This window comes from Anas platyrhynchos, chromosome 7 (assembly GCF_047663525.1).
Source record: "Anas platyrhynchos isolate ZD024472 breed Pekin duck chromosome 7, IASCAAS_PekinDuck_T2T, whole genome shotgun sequence".
Lineage (NCBI taxonomy): Eukaryota > Metazoa > Chordata > Aves > Anseriformes > Anatidae > Anas > Anas platyrhynchos.
The window spans coordinates 31,187,696-31,206,931 of NC_092593.1; the positions used below are offsets into that span (position 1 = coordinate 31,187,696).

Consider the following 19,236-nt stretch of genomic DNA (forward strand, 5'->3'; position numbering starts at 1 on the left):
ATCCTTTCACCAAAGCGCTTTTCATCTCTACAAATTAGAAAAACCCACTCCTGACAGTAAGACAAAGGTTTTCTTTTTCTCTCCCCTTCTCCTTCTGTTAGGAAGACAGGCAGGACACCTGCAGCACTGCCACAACCCGTCCTTCAGACAGAACTTCTTTGAGCAATCGTTGAGTTTTCCTTAAATCAGGGAACCCACGCAAGCTTTCCTTGCCATGATGTTTCCCTTGAGCACCTCGAACCATCTTCAGGTCATACACGGGACACTTTGCCCAGCAAAGCTTACAAAATCCATGTACTTTGCGGTTTATAAGCTCACCTTTCCCCTCAGGTGCTGGAGGATGCATGCATAGATCCACACTCAAACACAGCAGCCAATTGAGTGATTTCCTTCTCCATCCCTAAGCAGCCACTGATATTTTCTTATTTGCCAGAAGGACCAAGAGCAGCTCTGCTGCTAAATCCCTGGCTTTTGGCCTCTGCCTAAGGCATCCCATGTCATAAAAACCTTGGAAAACCGTAGAGTCCCTAAGCCTCTCTACGCCAACAACATGACAGATGAAAACCACAGGAGCTGCAAACCAGGCCTGGCTTGTGGAGTCACCTTGGTTTTATGTCCTTGTCAAACTACATCTGTGCTATTTATCAGGTTTGGTTCCTTAAAACATCAGGTCCCCAGTCTTGCAGCACTCATTGCTTCATTAGCTGGCACCTCAAGGCAGAAAAAATTTGTTTGTTTTAAATCATACATCCCCTGGACAGTGGATTTTTTAAATTAAATTGAAATAAAAAACAATTGTTCCTATTTCTTAATGTCTCCTGTTTCTGGGTAGCTGCTCAATGAATAAAGCAGTGCGTGGGAAACAGATGCTGCAGAGCCAGGGGTCAGGCAGCAGCCCGTGGCACTGAAGGCATCTGCTGTGCACTCACCACTTGGCTTGCCAGTCCCCAGCTTCCTCTGATGTCTCTGATGTTGGTGACAGCAGCGTTCATTCCCCGAGCTCTGTGTGAGCACAAACCCTGGCAAGCCTCTCCTCGCTGTTCACAAACACGAAGGTTTGTGTACTAAGGGCAGCTTCCTGCGTGTTTTTGCAGGTAAGAAGCACACAGTTGCTTTTTTTCCCAAATATGTAGTGTTTAACAGCACAGCGGGTGCACCCACATTCCCTACCTGGGACAGCGGGGAGCCCTCGTATAGAAGCCAACACTGAAATTTCTTCCAGTACTTCAGCAATTACCTCTACACCACAACTGAGGAAAAAATTGGAGCTTTAAAAGCAATTCAGAAAAGGTAAAGTTAAGTGTTGACCTTCTAGAGACTTATAATGCCACAAAAACAGCCTCAATAGCTAAACATCAACCCCCTTCCTTCTACCAGCACAGCATCTTATCAGAGTAGCTCTGACTTCAGGGGGAAAAAGGCCTCCCGGGACAATTTTTTTTTCTCTTTTTGTATTCAGACCATAGTCAGTGCTTACAGGAAAAGCTAACAGAGTCTGGAAAACATCAGAAGCTCAAGCCTACCAGTTTTCTGTGTCTTGCCCGTAAAACAGTGCTATAAAAAGGAAGCAAGTCCTGGCTGTGAAGAGAAATCAAGGCGACCAGAAGACTTTGGAAGTGAGCAGAGGGCTCTGCAGACACCAGGGTTTCCTAAGGCTGGCAGCCTGAATCAGATGTGTACGGAAGGAACTGATCTGAGGTGCACAGATTCCTTTTGGAATATATTTTTGGGTCACGTATAGGGCGAGTTCCTCCCTTCAGGATGTTTTTTACCCCACCTGTCCCTGGAAAGCAGGCCTGCCCGTTCAGGACCACGTGAATACACTCGCATCCTTGTCACCAACTGTGCTTCCCTCCTTAGGGCTGCAGGAAGCATTCAGGTTAGTTAATTATGGATACAGCAGCAGAACCCTTACAATATTTTATTTCCTTACAGCTGATCAGAAGAAGCATCCCCGGTACCACACAGAGCAGCTCAGCGATGCTGCAGTGCCTGACAAGCCAGCTGGGTGCTCTGCTCACAAAAAAAGAGGCAGCTCTTCATGAGAGCTCGCTCCAGAGCATCCCTCCCACACTTTAGGCCCAGAGGAAGTGTACGGCCGAGGTGCCAGGAGCTGGAGCACGCCTGACTCAGGAATACACAGAGCAGAGGATCAGCTACTTCCCTACACTCACTTCTTACCCAGAAATGAAGTCAGCCCCCAGCGCTTCACTCCCTGGACAGAGCAGCACGCCCCAGCTGCAGATCAGAACACAAAGCCTTCCACGTCTTCCCTCTTCCCTCTGCCACCACCCTACACAGCTGCTTCTTTTTCCAAGGCGAAAGCTGAATGCTTGCTCATGAGGAACGAAGGGGGAAGACAATTCCCCAGGGGAGCAACGAACATAAGGGATGTGGGCAACAGCTGGCTACAGAAATGATAGGATGCTGTTACAGAAACTACACTACAAATTACGCAGTTGATAGCATTAAAACCAGATTTTTTCCTGATATACAAGCTCAAGAAATTAACTAGAAAATGATGGCTATAATGACTGCCTGGTGGTTATACTCCTACCAACACAGCCACGCTCGGCATCACTGCAGGCAGCTTGATGCAGATGTGCAATATCCCAACCTCACCTGCAGGCTGGAAGAGCACTGGCCCCTCTAAAGAGAGGTTAAAAACATCACCACCACTGATCTCAGTTTCCTCCTGCCTGGCAGAAAAACAAACCATAGTATTTTCACAATATTTCTGAATATATACACGTTCATTAATAACCTGGCCAGCCCTCAACATCCAGCCACCTGCATTTTGCTTTTTTTTTAAATAAATGGCACAAAGGCAAACTTCACCTTTGTGCTGAATGAGAGGCAGGTGCTCAGGATTCAGAAATCTCTTAGTAACATTTGCTGTAAATTTTCTGTCAGTGTCGAGCAGGGAGCCATAACAAATCAAAAGATTTTTTAATTATAGCAATTAAACAGATCTAAATTAACATTGTGTTCTGTTACCACGTAGCGAGTACTTTCCTGCAACAGCATTGTGCAGGTGAATACCTTAAACTCAGGAGTTCAAGAAATTAAACTGAGTAGAGAGATTTTGTGTATTTCCCTTACGCCCAGCATTGCCACAGTGGTTAAACTCTTACTGAAGGTGACTAAAAAAAAAAAAATCAGGCAGGTGAGAACATCAGAGGGTTCCCCCTCCATGTTTCTCAGGTATGTGATGGCTCAGTTTATTCAAGTTTGCAGAAGGATGCAGACATTTAAGTGGTTACCTATAAATCTATGTAAGTGACCACCTATGTATCTATAGTAGGCACAAAACCACATGCAAGTGTGTAAAACTCACCAGGTGAAATTCTCTGGGGAGGTTATGGGGGGAGCTTCAAAGCAAGAAGAAACAACTGGAAACACCAGATGTACTAATAGAAGCCTATTGACAGACACCCAGGATTCATTGTTTGGCTTTGACCAGTCCCAATAAAACACTGAACTGCAGGAGTTTCAAATCTCCAGAGAGCATTAATTCTCTCTTCACCTGTTCCCAAAGCAAAGGGAAAAGGTCCTCCACAAGCAGGACCCTTTTAAAAGCTACAGTGCACGTCCCATGAATTTGTTGACTATAAATAAAGGAACATTAGGAAACTTGTGAAGGCATCTTCTGGAATGCCAACCCAATTATCTTGTTATATATAAACAAACTAACAATGCTGTGACTGCAGCTACTACGTATATATGATGCTGAATTTAAGCCTGGTGCATCTGAACACAAGTCAAAGGTCTTCTCGGACACATTTCTCCAGCATCCTCCCCTACACTTTTTCCAGCCTCTGCACTACTACCACCAGAGGCCAGAAAACGGAAAGAAGAGATGTTAAATAAAGTTACAAAACCAGGCAAAATCGTTTAGTTTGAACATTTTTAAAGAAAGGAAGGCTTCCTTCGTAATTCATGCCTCTAAATGCAATTATTGCAACTCAAACGCTCAAATGAATATAGTTTCCTCACATATCAAATTATCAGAACACAGAACAGCAAGAGTAATTCAGGAGAACCAGACATATGCCCCAGCTGCTTTCCATTTTTGAGTCAATCTTTTCCTTTTGACAGCTAAACTCTGAAAACAACGTCTGAAGTTATTTTTATCGTAATTGTACCTCCACCTCCCTTGCCAGGATCTGCAGCTTTAGCAGGGGATAATACTGAAATAACGTTTCTCATGCTTCAGAAGTTCTCCAGAGAACCATTTATCTATTTATCTATAATATATGGCAATCATTTGGAGGTCCTCTGGAAGGCTATTTGCTTAATATGCACTGAAATAGGTTTGTTTAGGTTTGGTGGGTTTTTGTTTGTTTGTTTTTTTTTTTTTTGCATGTGTTTTAAAGATGTTTAATTAAACAGCCTGGGAGACGAGCAGCAGAACTGGTGGAGGGCATAAAAGGAGGCCACTGTATCTGTGAACAAACCAGAGCAAGCCCAGCACCTGCAAATGTTCCAGACATCCAAGATTCTTCTACATTTCTACAATATCTAGCAACAGGCAGAAGACCCTTTCTTAATCTCACTGCCAGCTTCCCTCTCAAATCCTATTAGGTAGAAAGGAAATTAACAACTACTGGACTGATGACAGATACTCACCACCATATTGTAGGCATCAGGAACTTCAATTTCAAATTGAAACTTTCCACCTTGGTAATAGCCCTCATCTACGAAAAAAAACAATAAATATTAAAATGGTTACCTAAGAAAATAAAGGATGCCATGTAATACATACACATCATGTCGTAACAAAGATTCAAGAAACAGCATTGGTTTATCACCAAAAATTTTAAAAAAATACCAAAATGCTAGCTGCCTGCTACTCCAAAGGGTATGAACGTGGTGTTTTTCACCCTCCCCAACACCTGTACAGCAGAAATGATCAAATCAGAAGAGCCCACAGCCCCAGACCTGTAGGATCACAGCACCAGGTGACACCAAGCTACACAAACCTTTGAAGTTCTCGTGTTTGTCTCCACAAAATTGTGCCACACAATGGCCACGGGGCTTGTGGTACTCCAAATCCAGCTCTCAGGAGGAGCTGGTTATGTATGGTGCTTGCCAACACACGCTAAATCCTGCTCAAGCCCTTCATCCTCAGCCTTGAGCTGGCAATTACTTACCCTAATAGAAATAACGGTGTGCGAGAGCATGCTTCGCAGCGTGCTGTAATGAAAAGGCAAGTCAGGCCTTCCAGCTGACAATTATCCCCTGATGATGTATCAGTCAGGGAAATCTGCCTGCCTCTGCCAACCTCAGACTTGATGCTGAGGTATCAGAACTGCTAGACTGTAAACTATAAATTCTGGAGATATCTAGCTAGGTGTAACTAGAGATAATACAGTAGGCATCAGTCAGCCTGCAGCTCCTGAGGTCCTGAGCTCCCCATCCACATCCACCTGCACGGAGCTGCAAGCCTTACCAGTTGCAGATCTCACTTTAACAGCCTGCCCAGAACACAGTTTTTTCAAATACATCCTCCATTTCCACTCCAATTCAACTGTGAAGTGTTTGATTTATTGAGCAGACCTCTCCGGCACGCTGCTAATGCCTTACCAGCAACTGCACATGCACTGATTGTTATGGAAAAAAAGGCAAGTCGAAGCATTTATCTTTTGTTTACAAGATGTACTAGAGATTAAAAAAATGAGTAAAGCAAGCCATTTCTAATGGATCACATCTATAAGAGGCGAGTTATACCAATATCCTTTCAATGAAAGTGCTCCAAATTCACCAAACACTTGAGGCAAGATGCTGTTGCAAGGAAGAACGGTGGAATAACACTCTGCTTGGTGTTCAAAGAGCCCAGCCACCACCGAGCTACCCTGTAGGACACGGCTGATGCTTTATTTTTATACGTTATCCACCAGCTAGCACCATGTACCAGCCTTTCAACCAGGATGCAGGAACCCACACGATGCCACTCCTCGTAAAACCCTAGTGGGAAAATCAGATGCAGGGCTCTTTCGGTGAGCCTAACAGCACAACCAACACCCGACGGGAATTCGGTGCTTGCTACAGCACAAAGCACATCCCTCAAAGCCTCCCACCAGCCTCCGGGCTGCCCTTTGGCTCGCAGGCACTTCTCAGGCTATCACCTCCCAGCTGAAGCCATCACACGCAACGCCCACGTGTGAATGCCCACGGAGAAGGCTGCTGCAAGGCTGGGGAGGCTGCTGGTGAAGCCCGGCAGTGGGAAGTTATTTCCCCTGGCTTCGTTTCAATAGTTCCAGGATTTTCTGGCCTGGGAGCGTAGCGCACAGCAGCCCTTCGTGCTCCACCCCTGCTAATGTGAAATAGATGCCTGCTGATGGATGGAGCTGCATGTGCCTTATGTCAGAGCAACCCGCAGATTTAATCAATCTTCGCTGTAATCCAATTGTCCAAAAGAAACCTTCAAAAACGGCTCCAGGGGAGGAGAGCTTGCCAGAAGGCTGTCAGATTGCTGCCAGCCCGACGGCAAGAGAAAAGCCATGCTCCACGTCCCCGCGCACCGACAACACCGGCCCCACAGCCTCCCTGGGCAGCAGCATTAATTAACGTACATCCTCACCTACAGGCACAGGCAGCACGATTGCTGTTGAGATTGCTCAGAGGATGCACAAGGAGAGGAAAAAAAAAAAGCTGAAGGATGGTTCTTCGCTTTCTCTGCTGTATCCCTTGATGCAGACACAGCCCAGGGTAGCTTTTGTCTGGATCCCCCAGCAGGAGGAGGATGGGATCTGTTAGAGCAGGTCCAGAGGAGGGCCAAAAAGATGATCAGAGGGCTGGAGCACCTCTTCTATTAGAAGGGTAAAACATTTCTTCCCTACCTTCTTTTATTGAAACAATTCTTCCTGTCTGTTTGTAGATGTTTTCACTAAAAACCCGAATCCCAAACTCCAACCCCCTTGATTTTTCAGCCATGTAACTGTGCTGCAAAAAAAATAAATGAAGTTCTGGCAAAGTTAACAGCGAGAAAAGCCCTGTAATGGTCAATTAAAATAGCTTCAGCTCATAACCTGCCCACTTATGAGAGACTTTTCTAAAAAGGGAACAAGTCTCAGCTCCTGATTTTCTCCTGCTGCTTAAATTTCTGTCTTCAAGCTGTATTAACATTCCTCCCACTTCAGTTTTGAGTTTCATTACTACCAGCCCGACTCCAATCGTAGTTTGTGTTTGCGAGGTGGTTTGATGGTTCAAAGTGCTGTGAAGATACAAAGTTATTCTGCTGCTTTAAAAGAAAATGCGTGATAATTAGGGCAGGCCACCAAGGATGTGCTTTTGACAGTAGCTCCTTGGATCAGCACTGCTGATTGCTCAGCCGTGCTTGCTGACATTTGGCATTTCGTGGCATGCCAAACAGAAAACAGGCTCTGTAGGAATTCCCTGAAGAATGCGACTCAAATAAGCACACCAACCCGAACCTCCCCAACCGTCTGGGAGGTCCCATTAACTCTACACATTCCTCTGGTTGTCTCCGTGTACGAGCTACCCAACTCACCCCTCCCCTGCCAGGTCATTACCATGTCTCAGCTTCCAATTTTGGGCTCCAAGAGGAGCAGGAGCACCTGGGTTGTAGGCAGCCATCTCTTTATTTTGTCTGGCTTTGGATCCAATAAGGTGCTGGTGCAGAAATAAGAGGCAAATGGTGCCATAAGGGCACTTCTTCCAACAGCAGAACAATTGCTTCGATGGCACAAGGGACAGAACAATTGCTTCAGACAGCAGCAAAAGCCAGCAGAACCTGCCTCAGGAACACGCAGCCTGCACACAATATGGCAATAAAATCTATTTTTTTTAGCCATTTTCTCTGCTATACCTCACCTCATTGTGCACTGCACAGAGATGCACCTTAAAGGAAACAAAAATTCTCAAGCACAAGTTAAAGTAACACTTTTTACATGAAATTAACAGTCAAAGATTTTTGAAAATTCATTTCCATTTGAAACTCAGCCACCAGCATGATTTTGTGACATTAAATACTAAGAAAGGTTATGGTGGGATGTGGAGAACAAAGGAGCTGGAAGTATTTCTGCTTGGTGTTTATTTTCTTATTCAAACCCAAAGAAGCTTCTTTTATTGTCCTTTCACAACCAGCCACATTCAAAATGAGTGCATAAGACAAAGCGCCCAGCAACACTGTCAGCAAAATAAGGCCAGACTGCAGAAGGCACTTCCAATGTCAGACATCTTCAGTTGGTATCTTCACGGTAACTTTGGGAAGCTGTCTTGGGGTAGGGTCCCCCCTACAAAGTGCAGTTACAGAATTCAGGCTTTAATGTTGATCAGAACAAGAAATGTAAGCGTAAAGCGTGAATTTAGAACAATCAGCACGCCTTCACCAGATCTTTCATGGAAGGATGCAGCTTCTGACTGCAGGTCAGCAAACTCAGAACCCAAAGGTGTGAGCCAGCAAGCACCAGCTCACGATGCAGCCTACCAAACCCGGCTGCCACACGCTTCCTACGCAGCCCTGAGCCGTGAAAACTGCAAGAAGGCATCAGATACTCCCTGAGCACAGCTCTCATTCTGCAACTGGAGAGCCAGAGGTATTTGCAAAGCTCTCCCTTCAGAGCCACGTGTGTGAGCAGGATTCCTACAAGCAATTCGGCAGTGCAATGCCAGAGACACTTGCAGGCGGGAGGAGGAGAACTGGCTCTGCCTTCTAACTGTCAAGATTCATGCAGCACTGCTTAGACACTACAAAAATAATTGCCTCCAGACAAGGGTTTCATCCCTCTTGAGCCAGAAAAGTTCCAGGACAACCACTTAGCAGCCTCTCTGCTATCCCTGGGAAAACGGAGTTAGCATTCTCTAAAGAAAAAAACAAAAAACCAAACTTCTCTATAATAAAGGTAATTAGAAAGCTACAAAGATTTTCTTGTACGTGTCGTGCTCTGCATTGACGGGGCTGTGCTAAGTTGCAGCCGATCACAAGGTTCTGTACCTGAAAATAGATGTTTACTTCGCTCAGGCTGCAACTGCAGAGACTTCAGCTGTGCAGCTATATTTAGAGCAACAAAATGTTAATTAAGATCGTCTCATTCCTGGGATCATTTCAGCAATGAAGCCAGCACAGAACCCATGCACTGCACTTCAGGGCTGCCTCCCGACTGCAACATCTTGCTGCACAGCAGTTAGCAAACAAATCAAATGATTATGTATTTAGACACCTTAACAAAGAAGCCATCATATTGAAGACATCCCTGACTTGCGCTCTGATGAATTCATGAATTCAGCTCATTTCCAAAACATAACAAGGAAGCATTCACAAACTGAAGGACAATTAATTGGTGCAAACAGACTAACACTCACCGAGTACGCGTGAATACACCTCCTACATACAGCGAGGGGTTAGAAGTTTGACAACAGCACCTGCATTTATTTTTCATTATACAGACTAGGGCAGCCTTACTCATTTTTCCATCCCCAAAAGGGGTTGCAATGAATTAATATGTTAAAAGATAACCCAGGATTCTTACTGCCAAGGAAGCGATCGTTGATTTGGGGTAATAAGAAGCAACAGTGACATCTAGTGTTTATTTGATACCAAGATGCTGATTAGCAAAGCTATTCCTATAACCCTATTAAATGTAAACCATTAATTGCATAAGGTAGGACCTCACAACGACCATCACACTGCACACAAGTTCTGTTGTCAATAAACAGCTACAAAAATCTACCAGAGTTAGCTGGCAAGGAGGCACTGATCCCAGCACACCTCACTCACACGTGCCGTGTACAGCACATACCAGCACCCTCATTTGAATTGTTGTGGAGTCTCAAAGGGAACAGACAAAAAGTGTTCCTGAAGTTTAGAGAGATGCAAATCCCATGCAAATTCACCCACAGAACACAAGCACAGCTTTCTACTCCCTAACAGCCATGAGCTAACTCCATAAATTCAGGTTACTATTAAGAAACTCACCTGAAGTGATGAATTTTGAAAAGGTGGTTCTGAGGCTCTGTTTTACTGAACAACCTGCCAGCAGAAGCTCTGCAGCATACTTAAGTCATATTAAAAGCTCTGATTTCCACACACTCGGACATTCAAACACAAAGAGACTCCTACTTGTTAAGCATCTTCAGACATGCATAATTTGACATTTTCCAGCAGTGTTACACCCGTGATCTACCTTTTCAACAACAGAACCAAGTAATCACTAGAAAAGAATAAATCTGCAACGTAACAGGGCTGTAAAACATTCATTTCTCTAGAAATAGCCTAAGTTTTTTTTCTCAGCTAATAAAATGACTTGAAATTGGCTCCGAAAAAAAAAAATGTTTTTGATCAAAATGAGAAAAAAAGGCCTGAATACTTACTGAGCCTGCCTGATTTTAATGGCATTTTTATTACCAACTAGTACTCTAAATCCAGCCCAATTTTTCAATTGACCCTATAAAACAATGACTGTGTTACAGCCAGTCTTTCCTTGATTAGAAGGCTTATTGTATTTTTTAGCAGTCTTTGCATTATGGTCCCCTAACCACCAACACACACAGAAACAAAACCAACTTTTTAAAAGAAAATTACCTGGGATTACAGTTAGCTGAAAGTAATGAAGCTTGTTTGGGTCAGGAAAATTCACTTTACATGTACCTGTGAAGCAAAAGAGCAATTTGCATCAGACAAGTGTATCTCCATTGGTGGGAAGACAAATATATCACCTTTCATATCCTCCAAATTCACACCCTGATTAATCCCCACGTTCCAGTCACCTGACTTCCTACACTTTCTTTTCAAGTGCCTCTTCTCCCTACAGCTGGAGCTCACCTGCAGTAATCGAACCTCACTTCTCTGAGCTGTGAGGAAGTTTATTTCCTTTCAGCAAACCACGTTGTCTCACGGACTTGAAAACACCAAGAGAATTACCTTCTGCACACATGCTACATGTCAGCATCCAGAAGCAGCATTTCTTCCTTACAAATTCTTTAGCAGTAACCTATCTTAACATTTGATAGATAATACACTGCAGTTCCCAAGAGGTCTTGCAACCACAGCCCTATGCTAACAAAGTATTTATATTTATTTTTATTTATACTACAAGGCGTGCTGAGATGACAGCACCATCCCAAATCAGATGTCCTGTAGAACAAAGTTGTTTCTCACCCCAGCTGGGTGCCACGATCAGCCTGCTTTACTACACCTAAGGCAAGGTTCAAACTCCTGACAGGCAGTCAGATCCCTGCCCTATCCCTTCAAAAATTAGCTCTTAGAAAGAAAATTAGTTTTTTTTTCAGGCTTTTGCACCAAAATAAAAAGGGCAAGGGGAAAGAGTCTACGTTTCATTAGGGCTTTTTATAATGAATTTCAGTACTGAAATGTTCTGTTAAAAAAGGGCTTAATTAGCAAACTAACGCTGCATTGGCAATGTGCACATTTTAATTAATGAAGCAACATTTCCTCCTACCCAGGCTTCACAATCAGCCAGGAACTGCTTGGATTTGATGACCTGACTGCTCCAGACAGCGTGATTGCAGAGTGACTGCAGCTACTGCACTGTTCAGAAGTTAGCAGGTGAGTGGAAATCAGATACTGCAGGTGTATGCAGCATCCAAGACTGCCTCAAGATGTGCATGTACAACTACTGCATATTTGTGTTTTTTTTTTTTAATGTTATTAGCAAGTACATGCATTCGGAGCAAAGGCTCTGAAGGTTCAACACAAACACTGTTTTATTTGCAGACTAGAGGAATTTAGGGACAATAATGAGAATGAAGGACGAGTGAAAAAAAGAAGTGAAAACATCCATCTGCGAGGTTTTGTGGGGGCTGTTAGGAAACTAGTCAGTAGTTTCAGTTCAACAGATGCAATTGGGAGCCTAACAGCCCTTTGTTTGCTTTTGATGGCACAAAGTAGTTGCCTCTCATGCACAGAGCTGGCCCTTCTGGGTTATGGCACAGACAAGATGTCAAGCTGGCAGCAGACACGTATATCCATGGATACATTATTATCCATATTATGCAGCCTTTAGCTTCTGAATCCATCAAGCTGGCTGTGTTATTTTCCTTAGTCAGGAAGATAAATAGCAAAGCTACAGATCCTATTTGCCTGCAGGAATAAGTAGAAGCTTACACAAACCCTAGTAATGCATTCAGCATAATAGCTACAAACCCCAAAATACATTTTTCAACAGCTTATTATCGCATAGAGGAGTCTAAGCAAAAAAGTTTAAAGCTAAAACTACTGTGTAAGAGGTCTGTAATTGCCTCGAAGACAGAAGAGCGGACAGAAAGGAAGAGATAAATAATGCTCCTTCATGCCATCCCTTTTTGCTGCTTCTCGTCTGTATTTTTCGCCCCTCAATTCCTCCCATCAGGCAGCCTGCACACTGAGAAGGCTGATTTTTGAGACCTGACAGCTGATTTAGAGGCATGCAAATAGAAGAGGCTCAGCAGAAGCACTCAGAGGTCTAACCTGGAGGGGGGAAAAAATAAACAGCCAAAGCTCTTCTCAGATGTAGAAGACTGGAAACATCACGGGTTACCTGCCAGCGTAATCAGAGGGCACATTCACTGCTTTTTTGGGGGAGATAAGCACATGGGCAGGGCAGGGCGACTGCACGGCATGGCAGCACCCTGCACATGAGCTCTCAGGCTGCAGCGAGCAGCTCACACCTCGCTCTCTGCAGGGGAAGCATCCTGGGCTCTGAAATAAGAGCACGCACCAGGGGAAGTTATGTAGAGCCAGTGATGGGATCTCCAAGTGCCTCCAAGCCTGATACGTGGCAGCTCCCAAGCTCCTTTTCCAGGAATCTTGTTCCTTTTGTCATTAGTTTTCATTATTATGTCCACTTAAATAGCACACCAGGTTAGAGCATGCATAATAAGTAATGTAAGAAACAAAAAAGCAGCAGGCTGACAGCGCGTTTCCTGAGAACTCAGCTATTTGCCCTGCCTCTAAATCAGCATTTCAAGTTTTTTTAAATAAAGAACAGAGGAGAAACAGCAGCGAGGCAGTGAGCATACTCTTCAGCTCCAGGTAACTTTGGGGTTTTGTGACAAGGAAGCTCGCACTCCACCAGCAGTCAGGTTCTGTAGGGTAACCAGATGAGCAATAGGATCAATGGGATCCCCTTCCAAAGGGCACCAGCAAGGCCCCATGACTCCAACAAAGATAACCTGGGGCTGGCAGAGTTTTGCGCAGCTTGCCCTCCAGTTAACCAATCCATCATTAGCATTCATACATCAGTCAAAACAGTCAGACGAACGGTCCTTTCCCCCTGAAAACACGTGCCATGAAATGCTATACTTACAAGGTAAATTAGCTTCAAGTTCTGCAACCTCTGTTGAAAGAAAAAAAAACACACATTGTTATTTACGCAAGCATAACACCACACTTGAAGCCCAAATTGGCAGATGTAATTTAAACCACACCGTAAATCAATTTTCACTTAGAATATAATTAAGCCTCGCTGAAGATTTACCTTGAAATTTCTCTTTCAGCCACACAATTCATTACTGAAGCTGCTCCTCTGCCCCACGGAGGAAGGCAAGCGCACCCTGGTGTGATGAGAGGGTCCAGCTCTGCCAAGAGCCGAGCGCCAGGCTTCTGCTGCACACAGCACTGGCATTTCAAAAGCTGGCACCGTCCAAACCTCCCAGCTTGCCTACGTAAGGCACTGAAATACCAAAAGCCCAAGCCCTGCAGGCTGCAAGCCATGGGGCAGACACACCTCGAGGAGCAGGGGGCCAGCCCGAGGGTGGAAACAAGCACATGAGGGGCACAGCCTGCTGCAGCAGCAGCTCCCTGGAAAAAACCTGCTCACATCCTGCACCACCGGCAGCTACAGACTGCCTCGGGTCACACATCACCTTCTGGGGGACGCCTCCAAGCACGGTGCCACAGCCTTTGTCCCTAAACCCCTCTCTCTCCCCACGCTGCCCTCTTTGGGAGACCTGCTGCTTCCTCCCTCGTCTTTACACCAAAGCCTTACTGACAGCTGCTTGTACCTTTTACAGGAACGTGATTAAGATGCAGGAAGCTACCTCACCCTTTTACTTTTCAAGTTCTAGGAAACCTAATCAAGTGTGTATCTGCATTTCCTGTAGGTTTTCCTTTCCCCTGCTTGATTTCTCACTTCACTTTCTAGCCTGCACAGCCACCAAGTATTAATGTGGGCTAACAACATGCATGAGATCTGAACACCAGCTCTGAAAAACATACATCTAAAGAAAATTATGATTAAGCTTCAGATATGGGGAGGTTTTTTGGCACAGAATCCAAACTGATCTCAACACAATTAACAGCTCACTAATTCCCCAGCACTCTTCTTGTATCTGTGCTTCCCAAACCTGCCTGGACGCTGCAGCAAGCATGATGCTTATTTGACTTATGTGAGTGTTTCAGATAAAAAAAATCACCATTGCATTCTTTAAAATCCCAGTCTCCACTGAAAAAAAAAGGTTTCCTGTGTGCACCCCTCAAACGCCAGTGTGGAATGGTTTAACAGCTCCAGAGGCTACACCAAAAGGCAGGGGCTGAACTCCAGCCCACCACAGGCTTAGAAGAGCTGACTGCACACCACTGACGTCCCCAAAACAGCTCGAGGAACTCTGCAGAACGGGAGAAAGCTCAGCACAAGCAAACAGAGCTATTTATAACCGATTTCACAAACAATAATTCTCCCTAGCCATGGCAATTCTCGGGCCAGAAATAGGAACACACACACTGGCATGTGTGCAGGCATATGCTTTACGACAGACCCGCGTGCAGGTTATATCCAGTCAGGCACAAACTGTCGTCGAGTTGCTCTGCTCCCCGTCCCTAACTCAGCACAACACACAGTGCTTTATCTACTCGCCCCACCACGACTCAAACATCTGCTTCCCACTGCACTTTAAATGCACAGAACAAAAGTGTTGCTTCCTCGACTGAAATTAGCCTTCACATCCACTGCAGCACTTATTTCTCCTGGTTTTGTCCCAAACTCCCCTCTCCTGTGTAGTGTGCATCTTTAAGGCTGTGAGAGATGAAGATAAACACCTTGGAGCTCTAACAAAGCTTGGTTTTCCTAGCATTGCTCCTAGCAGTAAAATGCTGTTTGCCCCCCTAATCCTCACCTGTCTTGCAGCTTTCCACACTGAGCTCCTCTGACCTGTGCAGCTGTACAGATCAGGTTGAGAAGGCAAACAACCCGCCTGAAACCAACAGGTTCTCGATGAAGATTTCTTCTTACTCTTTCTTCTCCATGTCATTCCAGATGCTGGTTCTTGAACAAAACACTACCAAACCCCACGCTTAGCTTCTGTGTGTTCTGTTATTGAACTCACCAACCTCACACCCGTACCTACAGCGAGCCACTGGGGTTAGAAAGCTCTCACTCTGTAAGGCTTCAGGTGCCCTGTTGGTTCTACACTATCACAGGTACCCTGCAAGCATTTTATCGTGAACTGGTTTCCCCTTCAATAAATACATCGCTCATTTACCAAGGAGCTTTCCACTGTTTTCTCCCAAAATAAGGGATGTCTCTTTGGGGGGCATAAAAGCATCACTGATAAAGAAAAACTTGCGTGACTGAGGTCACACAACGTGCAGAAATTAATGCCAAATTTTCAAAACAACGCCTGAGATTATCTCAGGAGTGCTAACGAAGAAAGGTCTTTTTATTCTCAGAAGTACAATTTTATTCTCATCTCTCTGTTTTCCTCACCTACTACTGTGCCAAGGGATAGTACTGTACCTGAAGGCTTGAAAAAAGCCAATCTAGGGATTCTCCTAATTTCCATTTACAGTGCACATCTACCTCATTTTTGAGGCCAGTTTCCCACTTGGTTTCTTTCAGGCTCGTACACACCTGACACTTTCAGGCTGCCTAAATCTGGTTGCAAACCCAGACGTGCTGAAGACTGAGGAATAAAGCACGCTAACTTGCTTTCTTAGAAATTAAGTTAGCTCAAGCTGTCACTTGCAATCAAGCTAAGCAGCAGTGGTGAGATAAAACCAGATGCTGTTTAGATGCAGAGCAACGAAAAACAAAAGCAGTTTGAGTGACAGCCTTTGTGATCAAGAAGCAGACACGGGGCTGCTGCTGACATGCCCTTTGTTTTTGATTCAATTTAGTAGCCGTGTTGATTAGATAATATTAACGTCACAGAACCTAAACGTGCTCTGGTATTTGCAGGGATGATCACCAGGGGACAGCCTGCTTCCAAACCACGACTTCATCACCCCAGGGAAAAAGCAGCTGTGGAGGAAGACCCAGCTGTCTCTGAACGACTTCCCTTCACAAAACTTTAGGGACAGGGATTCTTCCTCCAGAACGTGCCCTGGCATAACCCAACAGCACAGCAGCCTGAGCCACGGCTGCTCACAGTTTGCAGGTAGGTGCAGCTGGCCACACTCGGTTTTTCAGTGTGAAAGCACCGCCTGCATTTATCAGCAGCGGAGGTCAAGGCCATCTAACCCCGACTCCAAATGCCACTGCTGTGTTTACCAGCCCGTGTACCCAACACAGCGAGCACCGCAGGGTTATCGGCGTGACAAATGAATCCTTCAAGGGGATCCTGCAACACTTCCCCAGACCGTGCTCCCTGTCAGCACCAACACGGCTGTCCTTACCCCCAGATAAAAGGTCCCGTGTGTGGGTGACACCTCCAGACACCTGCCTGCAGGGCTGAAGAGACACTCTCCAGCTTTGCACGGACTGGGAAGAGGAAAGCATCTCTCCACAGGGCAGTGTCACCAAGCGGGCAGCTATCAGACCTCAGCCCATACTGCCAGCTCCCGGAGCGAGGTGGGATTTAGGGTGCTGCTCCAAAATTACCCTCAGCTACGCTTCCAAGGCAGCCCACCACATGTCAGCTGCTAGGTGGGTGCTGCGTGGACCCAGTACCTGCTGCTCTCGTGTTGGCTCAGAAGCTCTGGCCCAACGTGAGGCCAGAAAGGATCCAGGAATGCTATTTAATTCACAGCTTTTAATTCCCAGCTGCCAGGAGACAGAGCTTGGCCTTTCACCCTTTCTGGAGCTGACATCTGATACCTGCAGCCCATCCAAACATCACCAACAGCCTCTCCTTAGCACTACTCTGCCAGGCTCCCACTAACTTCCTTGCAAATCTATCACAGCCACCCGAAGTTGTGCTTACAACTGGCTACTTCAGTTCCATATCACACCGTGGTGCAAGGAACCATGCTGGTCCAGATACAACACCGAACTGGAAGTCTAAAGCAAGCTCTTCACTAGAGTTAATCAGAATTTAAAGTGAATTGAAACTCCTTGTCCTCGGAGCAACGCAGAGAGAGAAAACTGGAGCTACCTACAGGGGCTACCTGGTTCTAAAAAGAGTAGCTTTTTTTTCCCCCCTCCATCCTCTACTTCTTACTTAACTTCTAGACTCCACGCCTAAGAAAAATCTTTCTGTGTAGGCCTTTGGTTTTTTAACACTTTTTAAAGTTTATTGACTCTTATCTTACACCATTAATGACTAGCAGAACACTGGTGCTAGTTTTAGGATTTACTTTCCTCTCACAGGCAGTTGTTACGGTTTTTGCTCAAAAAATACCTTCCTGTCAAGTCAAATGATACTCTTCTCCTATATATCTAGCAACACTTCTGGGCCAACATTTTATCATAACTTGACACTGTACAGTTCCCAATGATGGATTAATTTTTCAACAGCATAAGGGGGAAGGTTTTTAGGCTGTGCATTATCCAAAGAAAATCACTGTCCTGCAGGCAGGGCACCGTTGGAGGTCTGATGTATGCACGTCTATACCCTGCACTCAAAATCACGAAGCAAGTCACAAACAGCTTTAAGAATACTTCTGGAAATCATTTTACCCCAGATTTACTGTTAGAGACCTGTAAGCTGTAAACCCATGACATTTCAGTGTAAGCTCCTTTCACCTTTAACCAGCAGTTTGTCTCGAACAGACACCCTCCGAGTTGAGTCAGAAGCTGGACTGGACGTACGGGGTCCTCTGACACCATCATCCCGCTTCAGCTTGCTTGCCAGCGTTAGCATTACTGCTGCCTTCAGTCTAGAACAGAAATCAGAACAAAGCTGATTACCAAAACCCAAAGAACTAAGGGAAATAATACAAAAAGAGGCTATAGCCAGCCACATTCTGCAACTACGATGATGTTCTCAGCACTCAAAGACCGAGATGCACGTAGTTAGCGGCTGCTGTTAGAGCCGTGGATGGAGCAGGGTGTTTGAAGAATGCGGGTTTGTTTCAGAGATGAATGCTGAGGCAGTTGCAGCGTGTGAGGCCAAGAGGAAGTTCAGTTTTCCCGGAGAAAGCTCAGGCTTTCATCATTGTTTACAATCTCGTTTCGCTGCTCCATCTCCACAGCGCACCCCAGCTTCACATCAGCCCTTCAAAAAAGAGTTGTGGAGAGAATCCAAAGCATTACAGAGAGAATCCCCCCGCTGGGACCATCCTCGCCCATGTCCCTCGTGACAACACTTTTTGGCTGGCCAAAGAGCAGAGGGAAGGGAGGGGAGGGGTTCCTGGAACTGCTCCGTGGCGCTGGGAAGCAAGCGTTGAGTCAGCGAGCAGGACACAAGGAAGGGAAGGGGTCTGGACTGCAAGGAGCACGATTTTATTTGCAAGTGCACAGCAGTAACACCCAGCGCTCCCCACAGGGCAGAGGAAATTACGTACAGAGATTTGGTGGCTGAAATGGAGAGAGAGATGCGGTACATCAGTTATCAGAAGGTAACTGTGATGATAAATAACTTGCAACCAAAGGTGGGCACAAAGCCCAAGTCAAAAGGAAATGTTCCACCTGCTGTGCCTTGAGACACCCTGCCCCTGCTGGAAGGCAATTTGTTCTCCTTACCAGCATGGCCAAAGCCAAAATAACGCTAACGAGACCAATACCCTTCAGGCCCTACCACCATGAAATTGGGGTAACATTTATTCTTTAGTCATATAAGTTAATTGAGCAAAATAAAGGCAAAAAGCTCGTAAAAAGTCAGCAGCCTTTACACAAAGTATTTGGAACAGAAGAGCAGCCAGGTACGGCGTAGCAGGCACCAGGACACGAAGAGGATGCTCACCTAACACCAGCTTTCACGGCATGGAACAAAATCAGCCAAAACATGACACAGGCAAGGGAAGGAAACCACTAAGAAGAAGACGAGCAAAATGAAAAGTGACAAGGCTCGATGCGAGGTTTTTCTGGGTGCTTCTTCCACTCGTGTAAGCCAGCCCTGAAGTTTATCAGCTCGGCTGCGGCAGCGGTTGTTTCCCTTGCTTATCTGCTTCTGTCCCGG

The 19,236-nt window shown here is 45.4% G+C and overlaps 1 protein-coding gene across 2 annotated transcripts in view; it reads right to left on the bottom strand.

Moving 5' to 3' along the window:
• The window catches only part of UBE2F (ubiquitin conjugating enzyme E2 F (putative)), a 62,451-nt gene that overhangs the window by 42,395 nt on the left and 820 nt on the right, over positions 1–19,236 (bottom strand). For both annotated transcript variants that reach the window (XM_038182479.2, XM_027461749.3), the window contains exons 2-5: positions 17,862–17,995; positions 13,269–13,298; positions 10,547–10,612; positions 4,630–4,697 (exon numbers count right to left, since the gene is read on the bottom strand). In XM_038182479.2, coding sequence (XP_038038407.1) covers positions 4,630–4,697; positions 10,547–10,612; positions 13,269–13,298; positions 17,862–17,979 — 282 coding nt within the window. In that variant the 5' untranslated portion in view covers positions 17,980–17,995. The remainder of the gene's footprint in view (positions 1–4,629; positions 4,698–10,546; positions 10,613–13,268; positions 13,299–17,861; positions 17,996–19,236) is intronic.